The sequence below is a fragment of the Euprymna scolopes genome, chromosome 23 (assembly GCF_053919585.1).
Source record: "Euprymna scolopes isolate OS-2025 chromosome 23, ASM5391958v1, whole genome shotgun sequence".
In the NCBI taxonomy this organism is placed as follows: Eukaryota; Metazoa; Mollusca; class Cephalopoda; order Sepiida; family Sepiolidae; genus Euprymna; species Euprymna scolopes.
In genome coordinates, this window is record NC_136504.1 from 70,381,663 (window position 1) to 70,399,196 (window position 17,534).

General features: G+C 35.1%; 1 protein-coding gene across 1 annotated transcript in view; it reads right to left on the reverse strand.

Moving 5' to 3' along the window:
- LOC145245981 (dynein axonemal heavy chain 6-like) overlaps nucleotides 1-17,534 on the reverse strand; it is a 632,504-nt gene that overhangs the window by 466,860 nt on the left and 148,110 nt on the right. The window contains exons 26-29 of the mRNA XM_080107771.1: nucleotides 5,935-6,095; nucleotides 3,329-3,414; nucleotides 2,328-2,474; nucleotides 257-367 (exon numbers count right to left, since the gene is read on the reverse strand). Coding sequence (XP_079963897.1) covers nucleotides 257-367; nucleotides 2,328-2,474; nucleotides 3,329-3,414; nucleotides 5,935-6,095 — 505 coding nt within the window. The remainder of the gene's footprint in view (nucleotides 1-256; nucleotides 368-2,327; nucleotides 2,475-3,328; nucleotides 3,415-5,934; nucleotides 6,096-17,534) is intronic.

Consider the following 17,534-nt stretch of genomic DNA (forward strand, 5'->3'; position numbering starts at 1 on the left):
GTTTTTGGCCAATTTTTCGATATTTGTCGTCCGATATGCCGATCTTCAAAATGTACCTATCTCGTGAATATCCGTTGCCTCTGTCGAAAGTTTTAGGCATACATACATATATACATACATTTAAACAGACAGGTTAGATTAATATTATAGATAACAAGTAGATAAATGTAAGGTTCCATCTTCTGAAATGTTTTTTTGTTAAACCATTCTTGAAAATCAAAGTAAACTGCATGTGAAGCTATAGATGGAGACTAACCTTAAAACATCTTTCTTCAAATAGTTTCATTCCTTCCAACACATTTTTACTTCTTTCTAAAATGTCTGTCACATCCCGACACCATGTCGTCTGTGACACCGTCAGTACAACCTGCAACAATAATTAGAAGAAAGAATTTGAAAGTTTATCAAAAAAATGAAAAATTTGTCTGTTCTCAGAAATGTACTCAAATATCAACTCTATATGAAAAAAAGAAACATGATGCAGTTATAAGGAGGGGAGATAACACTAAGTATCGCATTGCACAAAGACGGCAGATTTCCTAATAAAATACAGGTTTATAATTATGCATCACCTACTATATTCTCTGCAAGTTTTAAAATTTATTTAGTTTGATTTTTCAGTTCAATTTAATTTTTTTTTCTTTTTTGTGCATTGATATTCACATTAAAAACCCTTTTTTTTATTTATTTATTTATTTACTTATTTAAAAAATAAAATATAACTTTGTTATCGTCGTGGAATTGCATTCACTAGCAAAAGATCTAGCTAATTTCATATTCTTTTAAACATTCATTTTAATTAATTCCCTATTATTTTTTCGGTTTTCTTATGGGATGATCATCTTTAGTTAACTATTATGTCTAATTATATTCATGCAGATATTCTACATGATTTATACTTGTGTAATATTTGCGTAAAAAGGTTATAGTAAACACAAAACTCTTTTTATCTATATTAATGCATGCATATATATATATATATATATATATATATATATATATATATATATTTGTTTACAAATTTTGCTTACCAAACTCCTCGGAGTTTTCCGTTTACAGATATGAAACTTCATATAAAAGGTATTTGAACCCATGCGAAACTATATTTGGGTTTTAATCGGGAAAAAGTGGTACAAAAGTGTGAAAATTAAAGAAATTTAACGTCAAAGGAAAAAGTAAATCGTAAGCTAAACGTTTTGGTTTTGATTCTCGGTGGTGGTGGTGGTGGTGGTGGTGGTGGTGGTGGTGATGGTGGTGGTGGTGGTGGTGGTGGACTAGTCATTGTTTTTAATTTTTTAAATCATTACTATATAATGGGTCCAATATAACATAATAATAAATACAAAATCTGCATTAATCAAAATATCATATTTAAGTGTATTTTACGACCGGGCAATGCCGGGCGTCCTGCTAGTAGTTAATAAATTCTATGAAATTGGAAATAAAAATCATTTTTCTCCAATTAATTCCCCTTGGGATAGCTCCCTGCTTTGATAAGTTTTCAGGACTAAAAATGGAAGACTTACATCAAATCCGTTGCTAAGATCGCTGGAAAAAAATGGTTCAATCATTCTATTGATCCAGAAGGCATCTCACTCCTGATGTAATCCTCTACCTGTATAAGAGTCAAATATGTCCTAAGATGGAGTTCTGTTGCTAAATCTGGGAAAGTGCCTCTTAGAGCACTATTTTCTTTCTTGACAGAATACAAAACTAGTCGAACATGTCCTTTTCTCTTCTCTAAAGCCTCTTTCCCATAGAAGAGAAGCTACTAATCTTTCTCTACTCTGTCGTTATATTCATGTTAGGTGCTCGACTGAGCTCCAATCTATGATCCCCTCCTGTAAAATTCACAACAAAAATTCCTCTAGCCATAATACCTATAATTTTCTTTTCTCCCTCCGCATACCTAAAACTAAACAGAATTTCCATGAGCAACATTTCTTTCCAAGAGTTATCCGTCAGTGGAATACAATACCATGAAGTTGCTTTCCAACTAACTACAACATGGCACTTTCAAGTCAAATGTTAGCAAATCATTGTTGAGTATAATCTTAAATAGCTAATTCCTGTCCAATCACAACCATCATTATCAATCCCCATCGCTCATCGTCCACCTTACTATCTCATCCTTATCCTCAAGTGGCTTTGAGCCTTGATAAACGATGATTCTTTAGTACATAAACAAACTTCAATATTTATCTACTTTTAATACATAGGTTTTTCTTTAAAATTTTGTTTTATTATTTATATTAAAAAAATATTATTTTAATGACGTCATATGATAAGGCGTTATATTTGCTAAAAAATGTACTTATCATGTATACCTGGTGTGCATGACTAATGACCCATTGTTCACGGGGTTTTTGGTTGTAATCATTTATGGCCGACTTTATTAATCGACGAACATTTTGGAACATCGACTCTTCCACTTTGCCCAGCCATTCTTCAACATTTCCTCTGGCTTTTAAACCCTACAAATAAATACATTAGAATGAAACGTTTGAAAAGTCAACTAAAATAAAAATGATAACAAACAGTGAAAAAGACGACGACGAAGGAAAACTAAATAATATTTTTTAAAAGACTAAAATATTTTTAAACAGATTTCCTAATCAGGTTAAATATAGAAAATGCTATTCCAAAATAATGAAGAAAGAAAACCAACATTTTATAAGGACAATTTGAAGTTCTATCAGATAAAATGCCTAAGAAGATTTGATGTGTATAATTTCTTTTTCCTTCATATGCGCACAGGTGAAATGGGTTCAGCGGTCAACTGACAAATGACAGGTTGGATACTCTGTTTTTGAATCACGTGTTGAGCTTTTGCATCAATTTCACTAATAGAAAAGATATGAAACCAGTTCTTCCCTTCTCTTAGCTAATACAACCTCATCCAAGACGATTAGATTTCTCATAAAATTTTACTGGAGTAAAAGTATGTATAAAGGACAGTTTTATTGCATCGTCTTTCAGTTGTGGAAGCTTTATTAACTCATAATTTTCACTGTAAAGTTTTGGATTGCGTTGAATTATTTCGGAGTCAAATCATTTTGTATTTTTAAAAGGTCAGGGGTCCTCAGTATTATGAACGTATTGTGGAACCCTAACAATATATCATGAGCGCTCATATTCCGTTTCGTAAAGTGTTAGGAATAAATGTAAGGAATATAACTTTTGAGGTTTAATTATAATTTACTTAGATGTTCCTACTCAACGTTGCCCGGGTATTTTTTGCTTTATACTGTACCATTACTTGGTACAGTTAGTATATCTGAAAATTTAATGCGTTAAGATTTTATGAGTAAAACAAACGCTAACTGACTTTTCCGAGTCCGATCTTTTCTCCTTCGGGTGAAATCATGGCAGTGATATCATTGGTAAATTGGACTTCCGGCTGAGCATCTTCACCTTTAAAAATATAACGAAGATAATCATAAATTTCTTTATAAATATAAAAGATAATCATAAATTTCTTTAAAAATATAACGAAGATAATCATAAATATCTTTAAAAATATAACGAAGATAATCATAAATTTATTTAAAACTATAACGAAGATAATCATAAATTTATTTTAAAATACAAATTAATATTCAATGAGTTATTTCATATCCTGGTATTAAAGATAATAACATTCTTTTTTTTTTTCTGAGTTTTGAATAAGTTTTTAGATTTTAACTGTTTTCTTTAGTGTATTCGATACTCCTTAACAATCCACTATAAAAAAGTGCCTTAGTACGTTTTAAATCAGTTTTATGCAAATTAAAAATCGCCATATATGTCGTAAACGTTAATTTCAGTGTAATCTATAATATAAATCTCACCTGTCTTTTTAAATGTATGTATGTATGTATGTATCTATGTATGTATATATGTCTGCTTAAAACTTTCGACAGAAACGACAGATTTGCATGGGATCGGTGTTGTTTTGAAGTTTGACCCTTCAGACGACAAACATTGAAAAATTGGCTAAAAATATTGATTCCTTCACCCTCAACTGGGCACTTTTCTACAGGGAGGAGTCACTTTTTTCGCCGATATTTTCGAAAGTTATCGCCTCTTTTCGATTGTCTAGCCTTAATTTAAACCTAATTCACTTCTGGTTTGAGGACGAACGCACAGCTAACGCGGCAGGTTTTTTTTTTATTTTTGTTTTGTTTTTGTTTTTGTTTTTTTCACTTTCTTTTCCTCCTTCGCGGTACGGGTTCGAGCCAACCTGCCTGCTATCACATTATTTTTGTCTTTTTCTTTCTTTTTTTTGCGCTCGCAATTTTCCTTTTTTTTCTCTCTTTTTGCTCAACCACACCCTTACACACATCTCCACTTTCTTTTCCACGTTCGCGTCACGGGTTCGAGCCTGCCTGCCTAATACAACTTTTTTCCTCTTTTTTTTTTTTGCTCAACACACGCCTACAAACACCCGGGTAACGCCGGACAACTAGGCTAGTTTAATATAAAATAATAAAAAATATAGTTGAAACAAATTTAAATTGGTATTTTTATTCAAGTGATTAGTGGGCATACACAAACATTTATTCTTACGTGTGTTCTATTTTATAATACTGTATCTATTGGGACGCAAACTAAAATGAATTTGTTTTTAACCAAAAACATCATTGGACAAAGAACGCATCAAAAATCAGAGAATCATCTTAATTAATTTTTCAATTAATGCTCAATGTATTTATTTTATTTAAAAACAAAAAAGAATTAGATGTTTGTAGGTCATTTGCATTACTTTATTGCAAAGACGAGATAGTCTTGCCATACCTGCAGTCGAAATTTAGTGACTATAAAGAAATAACACCTTGAAGGTGCTGATAAAAAAATGAAGGCAGCCAGTATTTAAAGCCTCAAAATATCTTCTTTTACGTTTAAATTTCCTATTTTTGCTATGATTTTCTACTGTAAGTGATCGTTTTATATTCCATTCCTATCTCCGTTATGCTATTTCTTTGTAAAGCGAGTAACTGGGTTTCGACCATGGATATGATGAGATTTTGTTCTTGAAATTAATAGTTGGGGTGAAGTCATTTTTTATCAATTTTTTTTTAATAAAATAAATACTTTTAACATTGTTTAATTATTTAATAAATATTGAAAATTTCATTAAAATTTGATAATTGTTTAAAAGCAAATTATTTTCACTTTCATTGCTTAGACCAATTATTCACCTAAAAACAAAATAGGCGATTATTATACAAAATATGGTTTTGAAACGAAACACGGATATTTTTAATTCTTAAAAGCATATTTGAGTAAAGTACAGAATAGTTAACAGTTGACCACTCATAAACAAAAACTGTAAATCAGAGATAATTTGTAGCAAACATAATAAAATTAAATTCTCTGCCGATTTGTGTACTGTTAACGTGTGGAAATTGTTTTGTAAGATATTTTGTTTAACGATTTTATTCCAGTTTCATAGTGACCGAGGTGATGGCTTAACTTTGTTAAACTAAGTGTGTTTCTTTGGTTTTAGAGCGTAGAGGGATGGGACTTAGCACTCACACTTAAAATTAGTGGCAGGGTAAGTATTTTTGCTTATCATTTTTTAGCATAAAATTAACCGCAATTAAGCGATAATTTTTGCCGCTATGTTTGTCGATTGTCAGTAATACGCGCGAACATCAAAACAACATTCTAAAATAAAAACCTTACAAACAGTTTCCATTCCTTAAAAGTCTATAGGTCGGTAGAAAATTTTGCTTCTACCGCGTTTACTATAAATTATTTGCTGTTGCTATTTTTTTGGGTACGAGTTCTCAGCTGTTAACTATTCTGGGTTATACGGTATATTAGTAGTTTCATTTTTAAAAAAAAATAGCATGCAAATATTGAGAACTCTATGATGGCAAAAACGATTTTATATGAATGATTTTCTTTAGTTTTTTTTTTTTTTCTTGTATTTTTATGTGTTCAGCTTACCAAATTCGGCTATTTTTTCTGGACTTGGTGACAACAAAATTTGTCCAAACTCCAACTTTGAAATTGCGTCAAAACATTTGCGTAAATGTGGTTGAACAGCCTGGGCATTTCGGGTCTGTGCAAGAATTTCCAATAATTCATCATTTGACAAGAAATAAAACCTACAAAAGAATTATCATCTTAGAGTCTATAAATTCTAGTTGACATCGTTTAAAACATAATTTAGCAAAACATTTAAAAGTACTTACATTATTGTTGAGTGTGATTGAATAAACTCTCTCTCTCTCTCTCTCTATCTCTCTCATATATATATATATATATATATATATATATATATATATAATGTGTGTGTGTCTGTGTCTGTGTGTTTTTCAATCTATATATATATATATATATATATATATATATATATATATATATATATATATATATATATATATATATATATATCCAGCTATGGTATTGCTGGAAATGTCTTCTCAATTATTGAATCATTTCTCTCTGATAGGTTCATAAGAGTAGTAGTTGATGGGCAAAAATCAGAAGCTCACAGTATAAATGCTGGAGTCCCTCAGGGGTCGATCCTGGGCCCAACTCTTTTCCTGATCTACATTAATGATCTTCCAAATCACATCCTTACATCATTCGTAGACATTTTTGCTGATGACACTACCATCTATGGTAGCACATCTAAGACAGTAAACGACCAAGTTCTCTCCGATTCTCTCTCCTCTGATCTTGATCACGTTGTACAATAGGGAAAGGAGTGGCTGGTTACTTTTAATGCATCTAAAACCAAGCTTCTATCTTTACATCATCAACGTTCTGGTCCCCATCTGGCATCAATTAAAATGAATGGCTCTCGTCTTGGGGAGGCCTTAAGTTTTGACAAGCTTCTGGGCTTGACCTTTACTCCTGATCTTAAATGGAATACGTACATCAAATCTGTTGCCAAGGCCGCTGGAAAAATGGTCGGATCCTTCTATCGATCCAGTAGATATCTCACTGCTGATGCAATTCTCTATCTATATAAGAGCCAGATACATCCAAGGATGGAATACTGTTGCCACATATGGGCAGGAGCTGCTAGAAAGGACTTGTCCTGCCTTGATAGGGTTCAAAATAGACTTCGTGGCCTGGTGGGAGATGTCCTTTTCTCTTCGCTACAACCTCTATCTCACAGAAGAGATGTTTCGAGTTTGTCTCTGCTTTATCGTTATTTTCATGGAAAGTGTTCAACTGAGCTTCAATCTATGGTCCCCCCTTGCCAAACTTTCACAAGAAACACTCGACTAGCTGAAAATATTATCAATAATTTTCCCCACTCTTTATCTGTACCTAAACCTAAACATAGATTCCATGATCAAAGCTTCTTTCTTAGAACTGCACGCCTGTGGAATTGTATTCTGTTTTCCTGCTTTCCAGCTTTCTATAATATGGTTGTCTTCAAGTCCAACGTGAACAAGTTTCTGATGAGCCGTTCCACTTGAATTAACAAATTTACCGAACTTCCATTACTATCGATTACTATATTGTCCTATTGACTACTCTACACTCTTTAACCCTTATCCTTGAGTGGCCTATCGGCCTTGATAAGTGGTGACGTCTATGTAAAAAAAAAAATATATATATATCTGTATATATATATATGTATATATGTGTATATATATGTATATATATATGTATATATGTGTGTACATATATATATATATACATATATATAGATATATATATATATAGTTATTAATGAAGACAACGAAAGGAAGTCTTAATACCATGACGGTACCTGATCGTTATCCAATCCGACATATACAGGACTGCTTCCTCTCTGCATCATTGTAAAACCTTCTCCAAACTAGATTTAGTTAAGGCTTACCATCAGATCCCAGTGAATCCGGCCGTGGTAACAACTCCATTTGGAACGTTTGAATTTTTAACTATGCCCTTCGGTTTACAAAATGCTGCTAGCACCTTTAAGCGTTTTATGGACGAAGTAGTGCGTTACTTGGACTTCGTCTATAACTATATAGATGACATTCTCGTGGCAAGTGCCTCACCTGAGGAACATGTCACTCACCTCCGCCTACTGTTCGAACGATTTCAGCAATACCAGGTGAGGATTAACCTTGGTAAATGTGTTTTCGGTGCTTCGTCAATAGTTTTCCTGGGCTACATTATCAGCCTAGACGGTATATGTCCGTTACCGGAAAAGGTGAAGGCTCTACAAGACCTTCAACCACCCACTTCACTTTGCCAACTAAGGCACTTCCTCGGTCTGTTAAACTATTACAGACGCTTTATCCCATCCTGTGCGGATCTTCTAGCTCCTCTTTCCGATCTGTTACGTAACAGGAAGAAAAATGAGCAAATCTCACTTAATGACCTTCAGCTTAAAGCTTTTAGCGAAGTGAAAACAAAACTGGCGACATCTTCACTTGCACATCTTGTACCTAATGCCCAGTTTTCACTGGTCGTTGACGCATCAGGCACAGCTGTAGGTGCAGTGTTCCAACAGCAGCACCAACAACATTTACAACCTCTTGCATACTTTTTGAGACAGCTGAAACCGGCAGAACAGCATTACAGCACGTTTGGCCGTGAACTCCTGGCAATGTACCTTGCAGTGAAACACTTCCAACATTCACTCGAGGGCCGTCAATTTGTGATCTACGCTGATCACCGTTCACTTACATACGCACTGCGTTGTAAGCCAGACAAATATTTTCCCCACGTAATGTGCCACTTGGATTTTTTTTCGCAATTTACCAGCGATATCTGACATATCTCAGGTGAGCAGAAGGCAGTGGTAGACACCTTGTCTCACCTTCCCATTAATTCTGTCCTCCCCATCGGATATCGACTTACAGCAGATGGCCTTAGACCAGCCAAGTCTGAACACAGTCGTCACCTGAATTTGCAACTTGCAAATTTGCATACCTGCCCGTGCCTACCTCGGACACGCAGATCATTTGTGATACCTCAACGGATTCACCTTGACTATTTGTTCCATTGACTCATCGTAGAGTTGTTTTTGACACCCTACACAATCTGTCATACCCTGGATGAGAAGCCACAGTGAAGCTGACCTGCATAGACCGTTTTACATGGTGGCCTGAAGCCATTCCCCTCACATTTTCCCTGAGACATAGTGCGAACCCTTATATCAGGCTGGATATCGTGTTACAGAGTTCCCACCACCATCACTACTGATCGTGGCATACAGTTTGAATCCCACCTCTTCCAGGAACTTTCCAGGATTCTAGGGATCACACATATTCAGACAACAAGCTCTCATCCAGCTTCTAATGGGATGATAGAACGCTTTCTCTGAGTTCTTCGGCCTGTCTTGAGGGAACATTAGTCAGTCAGAACCGAACTCCCAGCCTAGCAACACCTATTCTCTCTCGTCCCCTGTCCACCGGACATCTCGCTAGAGCATTGACGGTCTCGATTTCAGACAATTGTTATCCAGCTGGGGACGACACAATACTGACTGACCGACGACGACCTTAAAAGAACTTTCTTTTCCTTCTTACTTTTTTTGCAGCCGACCTGCCAGTTCCTGCTACAAATAAAATACTCTTCGTTCTTATTCTTAAAAAGAAGTTCGTTATTTCTTTTGTGCTTTGTTCTTTAAACATAATTTATTCTCAAGTCCTTCGCCACCCTTACTCCCTTACTCAAGGCACGCCTCTATGCTGGTCTATCTTCGGCTAGCTCCTCCCACACATTCACATCTATGCCAAGAGCGATCAGATCCCATTTGGCGACCGCGGCTTCTTGTTCCATTTGCCAGTTTGCTGTGGAGGATATCCTTAGGGAGACGGCCATCGGGTATTTTTTGCAGGTGTCCAAGCCAATGTCGTCGGATCTTGAGTGTCTGGAACAAGGAGCGGCTGCCGGCACATCTTAGCACCTCTTTGTTGGTGATTCTATCCCACTAATTGATGCCCATCATATGTCTCAAGAATCAGAGATGGTAGATGTTCAGTCTTTTATCGTGACGAGCATATGTGGTCCAAGTCTCTGCTCCATACAGTAGGGTACTCAGAACACAGCATTCGTTGATGCTGCATTTTGTGCGAGAAGTGAGGTATTTATTGAACTGTGCTCTTTCACGTAGTCAGTTGAAAGTAGATGCTGCTCTACCTATGCACGTTTGTAGCTCCTGTTCAATGGATACTCCCTTGTTGATGTTGGATCCAAGATATGCAAAGTTCTCGACAGTCTCTAGTTCATGGGCATTAATGATGATTGGTGATGCGTCACCCTGGTGCATCATGCTTGTCTTCTTCACACTGATTACCAGTGTGAACTCCACACAAGCAGTGCTCAATTTGTCAAGCAGCCGCTGGAGTCCACCGAAGAAGACAGCGGCTGTCATGTTGTCATGGAGCAATCTTATCAAACTTGGTGGACAGCCCAACTTTTGTAGGATGGCAAACAGACCATCTCTACTGACCATGTCAAAAGCTTTCGTGAGGTCCACAAATGCAATATGGAGAGGTCTACGTTGTTCTCTGCATTTTTCCTGGATTTGACGCACTGAAAATATCATATCCATGGTTGAGCGCCCGCTGCGGAAGCCGCGTTGTGATTCTGGATAAATGCGGTTTGCAATCTGCTGGAGCCTTGGAAGGAGCACTCTGGCAAAGACTTTGCCGATGACACTGAGTAAAGATATACCATGGTAGTTATTGCAATCTCCTTTGTCTCCTTTCTTGAATAAAGTGACAAATTTAGCATCTTTCATAGCTGTTGGAAATTTTCCATTGCACCAACTGGTGCAGAGGAGGTTGTACAAGTGCGGGAACAGGAACTTATCGAACTTGAGCAGGTCTGCTAGAATCTCGTTGGTACCTGGGGCCTTCCCTACATTCATATGTTGGAGAGCTACTTCGAGTTCTGACATAGTTGGAATGTTGTCCAGTGGAATTTAAAGCTGTGACTGTAATGTTGTGCGGTTCGCCATATAGTATAGAGTAGTGCTCCACCCAGCATTCAAGCTGCTTCGTAGGATCAGTGATGAGCTCCTCTGTAGTAGATTTTAAAGGGAAAACTTTCTTTGCGCTCAGTCCAGTTGCCTTGCGGAGTTCACGGTACATCACACGTAGTTTACCGCAGTCAGCAGCAGTCTCGATTTTGTCACACAGATTGTTCCAGTGCTTTCTGGAATTGACTGCGAGCCTCTTTCAACTTGGACAGAGTGTTGCGTGTTGGCCTGCTCACATAGTTCTTGTGAGCATCGTTTTTAGACAGTAGTAGAGGTTTTAAGATTTCCGCATTCTTAACCATCCAGTCTTCTCAAGGCGGCTGCTTGGTCCCAAAGGATGTAATTACAGCGTCATGTATCGCAGTTTGAAGGATTTCCCAGGATTTATCTAGGTTCTCTGCTTCCGCTGGTGCAGAATCTCTCAGCTTATTTTCGAGTGAAATGCACTGATGTTGTCGTTGTTCTTCATTACAGCTGTATGGTTGTTCTTGTCGGTTTATTATTATTATTATTATTATTATTATTATTATTAGAAATAAAAATACTAATAACGAACAAGATAAATGCAACTGTAGACACCGCACACTTTGCCCACTTCAAAATAAATGTCTAACCAAAAGCGTAGTTTACCAGGCCACAATATTTGCGAAAGAAAACCCGAATAACAAGAAATATTACGTAGGTATGACTTCCTTAGATTTCAAAACTCGATATTATGACCACAAAAGTACATTCAACAATAAAAAACACAGTATGAAAACAACACTAGCAAATAAATACTGGGAACTCAAGGAAAGCGGACATTCGTCGGTAGTCGAATGGAAAATAATAAGACAAGCTACCACGTGTAGAGACCTAGATGACCCATGTAAATTATGCCTTCATGAAAAATTTGCTATCCTCTACTTTAAAGAACCCCAACATCTATTAAACTGTAGAAGAGAAATAGCGAACAACTGTGTTCACAAAATAAAATTTACTCTAGGATAGCGATACAAAATAGTTTTAAAACTAACAAAAACAATAGAAAATAAACAAATAAATAAATTAAATAAACATGAATCTACATAAACGATCACACATATATGTATGTATGTATGTATGTATGTATGTATGTATGTATGTTTATTTATATATATATATATATATATATATATATAACTACTTCATTTATTCGCATAAATTTAATATATGAAAGTATAGATTTATGCGTAAACTTTAAGTATTTACTTCAAAAGTGCTCAATACGTAGATAGAGCTAGTTAGTAATTTATAAAATATATATGGCGATTAAGCTACACTGAATATTCTGCGTTTCATCCAACTATAGGATTCGTCAGGCTTATGCGCGAATTCTGTCGTTGCTTCTTGTTTTTATATATGTTGAGGATTTCTAGTCGGCCAATCAGCTTTCTAGTATCCACCGCGCCCCTTCCTACCAGCCAATGGGCATGCATTTTATCAAACAAAGGATCTGTTTTAGAACTAGGTTAGTGGGTTTAGGTGGTCGTTCTCCTTCTTTTTTTTTTTTTTTTTTATACATATAAATATACCTACGTGCACACAACAATGCACATACATATACATATATACATATATATATATATATACATATATATACATATATGTATGTGATCGTTTATGTATATTCGTGTTTATTTAATTTATTTATTTGTTTTTTTTCCTATTGTTATTGTTAGTTTTAAAGCTATTTTGTATCGCTATCCTAGAGTAAGTTTTATTTTGTGAACACAGTTGTTTGCTATTTCCCGCCTACAGTTTAATAGATTTTGAGGTTCTTTAAAGTACAGGATAGAAAATTTTTCATGGAGGCATAATTTACATGGGTCGTCTAAATGTCTGCATGTGGTAGCTTGTCTCATTATTTTCCATTCGACTACCGGCGAATGTCCGCTTTCTTTGAGTTCCCAGTATTTATTCGCTAGTGTTGTTTTTATACGGTGTTTTTTATTTTTGAATGTGCTTTTGTGGTCATAGTATCGGGTTTTGAAATCTACGGAAGTCATGCCTATGTAAATTATGCCTCCATGAAAAATTTTCTTCTTCTCTTTTGATAAAATGCATGCCCATTGGCTGGTAGGAAGGGGCGCAGTGGATACTAGAAAGCTGATTGGCCGACTAGAAATCCTCAACATATATAAAAACAAGAAGCAACGACAGAATTCGCGCATAAGCCTGACGAATCCTATAGTTGGATGAAACGCAGAATATTCAGTGTAGCTTAATCGCCATATATATTTTATAAATTACTATATATATATATATATATATATATATATATATATATATATATATATATATATATGGTGTATATATACAGGGGGGTGCAAAAGTAGGTATACAGTATTGAAATTATTGACATTTTATTGAACTGAAAGCTACATGCCTTAAAGTAAAAATGCATATACTTTTAGTCTTTTGTTTTTATTAATTCAATTTCCTTTCGATTAAAGTGCATGTACTTTGAATCATTTCTTTTTATGCTTTCAGTTAAATTGGCAATTTAACCATGGCCGGTAATTTGACTGACAAACAGCGAAAATGGATATTAAAACAATACTGGAAGACAGAAAATAGTGAACGCGTAAGAGAACAGTGGGTCAAAACCTTTGTAACACCTCCCCAAACAAGGCTCACGGTTTATCAACTGCGTGACAAATTTGAACAGACAGGGAGTATCCACAATGCACCGAGAAGTGGTCGACCAATTACTGTGACCACACAAGAAAATAAATTCAAAGTTGCTCAGGCATTCACTCAGAGCCCACAGAAATCGAAATACAGAGCCTCATCTGAACTTGGTATTGAGCGTAGATCATTGGGGCGCCTGATTAATCGTGCCGGTCTAAAGATGTACACACCTCGATTGATACATCGTTTATTGGAAGATGACTCGGATCATCGTTTACAATTTTCTGAAAACATCCTGAGCGAGGAATTTGAAGGTAACGGTATTCTAAATAAAATTGTATGGTCTGACGAAGCAAACTTTAAATTATCAGGTGCCGTTAATCGACACAATTGCGTTTATTATGCAACCGAAAACCCTCGCATCACTATTGAAAAACAACTCAATCAACCCAGGGTAACAGTATGGGCCGGGCTTTCTTGCAAAGGTGTTGTTGGCCCCATTATTCTCCACACAAGCATTGATCAAACTGTGTACTTAAACATGTTGCAGGATACAATAATACCCCAAGTATGTGAACAATACCAAAATGATGACTTTTATTTTCAACAAGACGGGGCCCCACCTCATTTTGTACTCACTGTGCGAGCACTACTTGACTTAAAATTTCCCAACAGATGGATTGGACGCCGTGGCGCCATCAACTGGCCACCGCACTCGCCAGATTTAACTTCTATGGATTTCTTTTTTTGGGGCACAGTAAAAGATAAGGTTTTTGCACACAAGCCTCGCACTGTTGAAAACATGATTCAGTTCATTTTGGAAGCTTGTCAGGAAATTGATGCTGATAAAGATCTTTGTTCTAGAGTGTGCATGAGTGTTCGTTCTCGATTAGAGGACTGTGTTAACGCTGACGGCAAGCAATTTGAATACCTGCAGAAATAGGGCTTCCTATTACATGTGTTTCTTATTATACGTGCTAATTATTACTTGTTTATGCAACATTTGTTTGTCTGTATAATAAATGCCTTAAATTTTATACGTTTTTTCTTTTTTTGACCACTGAATACCTACTTTTGCATCCCCCTGTGTATATATATATATATATATATATATATATATATATATATGCATAGAGGGATGTACATATATATATTTATATATAAACTAACATAAAGAAAACCCTAACCTAGATTTAAAACAGGTCAAGAAACTAGATATCCAGGCTAAATAGAGCACACACAAAGGAACAGGTCAACCAGAGGTCAAATAGGCCTTTGTCCGATAAGTGCATGTTCATTGGCTGATAGGATGGCGCGGTGGATACTAGAAAGCTGATTGGCTAACTAAAATCTCAATAGAAGGTGCATATATAAAAACGACAGACAACCACAAAATTCAGCCTGAAGAGTCCTAGAGTGGATGAAACGCGGAATATTCAGTGTAGCTTAATCGCCATATATATTTTATAACTTACTATATATATATATATATATATATATATATATATATATATATATATATATATATATATATGTATATATATATATATGTATATATATATATGTATATATATATATATATATATATATATGTATATATATATATATGTATATATATATATATATATATGTATATATATATATATGTATATATATATATATATATATATATATATATATATATATATATATATATATATATATATATATAGTGCCGGCAAAAAGAAAGTCCGCACTTGTAATTTTTTCAAAAACTACAAATTGGAGCTAAATTTAATGTAACTGTTTAAACAACCTATACTTCATTTGATTCGTTTTTTATTCCTCTATAATTTTACTTGTTCATATTTGACTTTTAATTGAAATATTCTAGTGTTCACGTCAATTTAAAAAATAACTTCAAATTGAGGAAGCAAAAAGAAAGTCTGCAGCAACAAATTTGCTTAAAACCAGTTTAATAATTTAAGCTGGTCGCTCCTAAATCAGTTTAAAATATCCACCAACAGGCAACAAAGCATCTCTAATCGTAATTGTTGTTGTTCCAGGTTATACAATGCAACATTTAGTCCATATGCAACGACTTTCTGTTAGTGATCGTCAGGAGCTCATTAATCACCACCTTTCTGGTTTATTCAATCGAGAAATCGGCCGCAGATTGAAATGTGATGAGGAAACGGTACGAAAGACTGTGCAAAACACCAAAACACCGGCAGTGTTCGTGATGCCCCTAAATCTGGTCATACTAGAGTTACTTCTAACAGGGAAGGCAATGCTATCAAGATCCACAGCCTAAGAAACGACTCCCCAAACAGTTCAATCTTGTAAAAAAGTGCTCTCTTTCTACTGTCAAGAACAGATTAAAGGAATTTAATTTGCAAGGATATGTTGCAAGACACAAGCCAATGATTTCTGTAAAGAACAGAAAGCGGACTTTGTCAGATGTAATGAAGATCATGACTCTTAATATTAGTCAAAATGCTTTTTAGTGACGAAAGCAAGTTCAATAGGCTAGGCAGTGATGGTAGGCAGTATGTCAGTCGGAGGAAAGACAAAGAATTTAATCCTAGGTACTCAGTTTCAACGCTGCAAGGTGGTGGAGGTTCAGTTTTGGTGTGGAGCATTATTAGTACCGATGGTCCAGGGCCTATAGTTCGCTTGCAAGGTCGAATTAATTCGACCAAGTACATCAATATGTTGACACCATTTTCTATCTTACTTTAGTCGGAATTTGGATGATAATCCCATCTTCATGCAGGATAAGGCTCCCATTCACACAGCTGGCAATGTCAAGAGGTTCCTGGGAGAGTATGATATTCCGTGTTTGGATTGGCCTGCACAATCTCCAGACCTTAATCTTATCAGAAAATGTATGGCGTTACATCAAGCAACAGCTACGCAATGATAAAATTTCAAATTCGGAAGAACTTTGAACAAAAATTAAAGAAAAGTGGGATGTCCTTTCCCCGGAGTATTGCTGCAATCTAATTCAAGGAATTCCCAAAAGATTGCAGGCTGTCAAATTTCAGAAGGGCTATGCTACTAAATATTAACTAATTCATTGCGTTCCTGTTGTAATTGTGTTGCATTAATGTCCTAAAGTTACATTTAAATAACAATTTTCTATTGTACGGACTTTCTTTTTGCCTCCTCAATTTGAAGTTATTTTTTTAAATTGAGGTGAACACTAGAATATTTCAATTAAAAGTCAAATATGAACAAGTAAAATTATAGAAGAATAAAAGGCCAATCAAATGATGTATAGTTTGTTTAAACAGTTGCATTAAATTTAGCTTAAATTGGAGTTTTTAAAAAAATTACAAGTGCAGACTTTCTTTATATATAATTTCTTTATGGTGTTATTGTATTATTTTCCATAATAATTGTTAAACGCTTACAGACACTAGTGTTTCATTCTTTCGGAAATCATCAGTGCAGGGTGTCACGATTAACACCAATCGATAGATTCGAACCCGGCAACAGAAGCCATCTCCGACTCTATTAGCAAGGACCTAATCCATTCGGTCACCGTTAATCGCAAGAAATACTGTTGAAATTTAAACATTTATTTTTAAATGTTTTTAACGGCTGTATGAGTGATATAATCATTATATGATGATCTGCGCATATATATTACTAATACAGGACGACTTGAAACAATGCCGTGATAAGCGGAGAGCACATATAGCACTTGGAAATCCCAAATAGTAACCCATTTAGTTTGTATATATATATATATATATATATATATATATATATATATATATATATATATATATATATTAGCGAGGGGGGGGCACCCGACTTTGCTCGGGTGTAAAATACGCTTAAATGTGATATTTTTATTTGTTCAAATTTCGTACATATTATTATACGAGTCGTGATTTCAAAAGTATTTGAGTGTCATCAGCTAGAATCGAAACCAAAACTGTAAAAATAAACTAAGATGAATGTACAA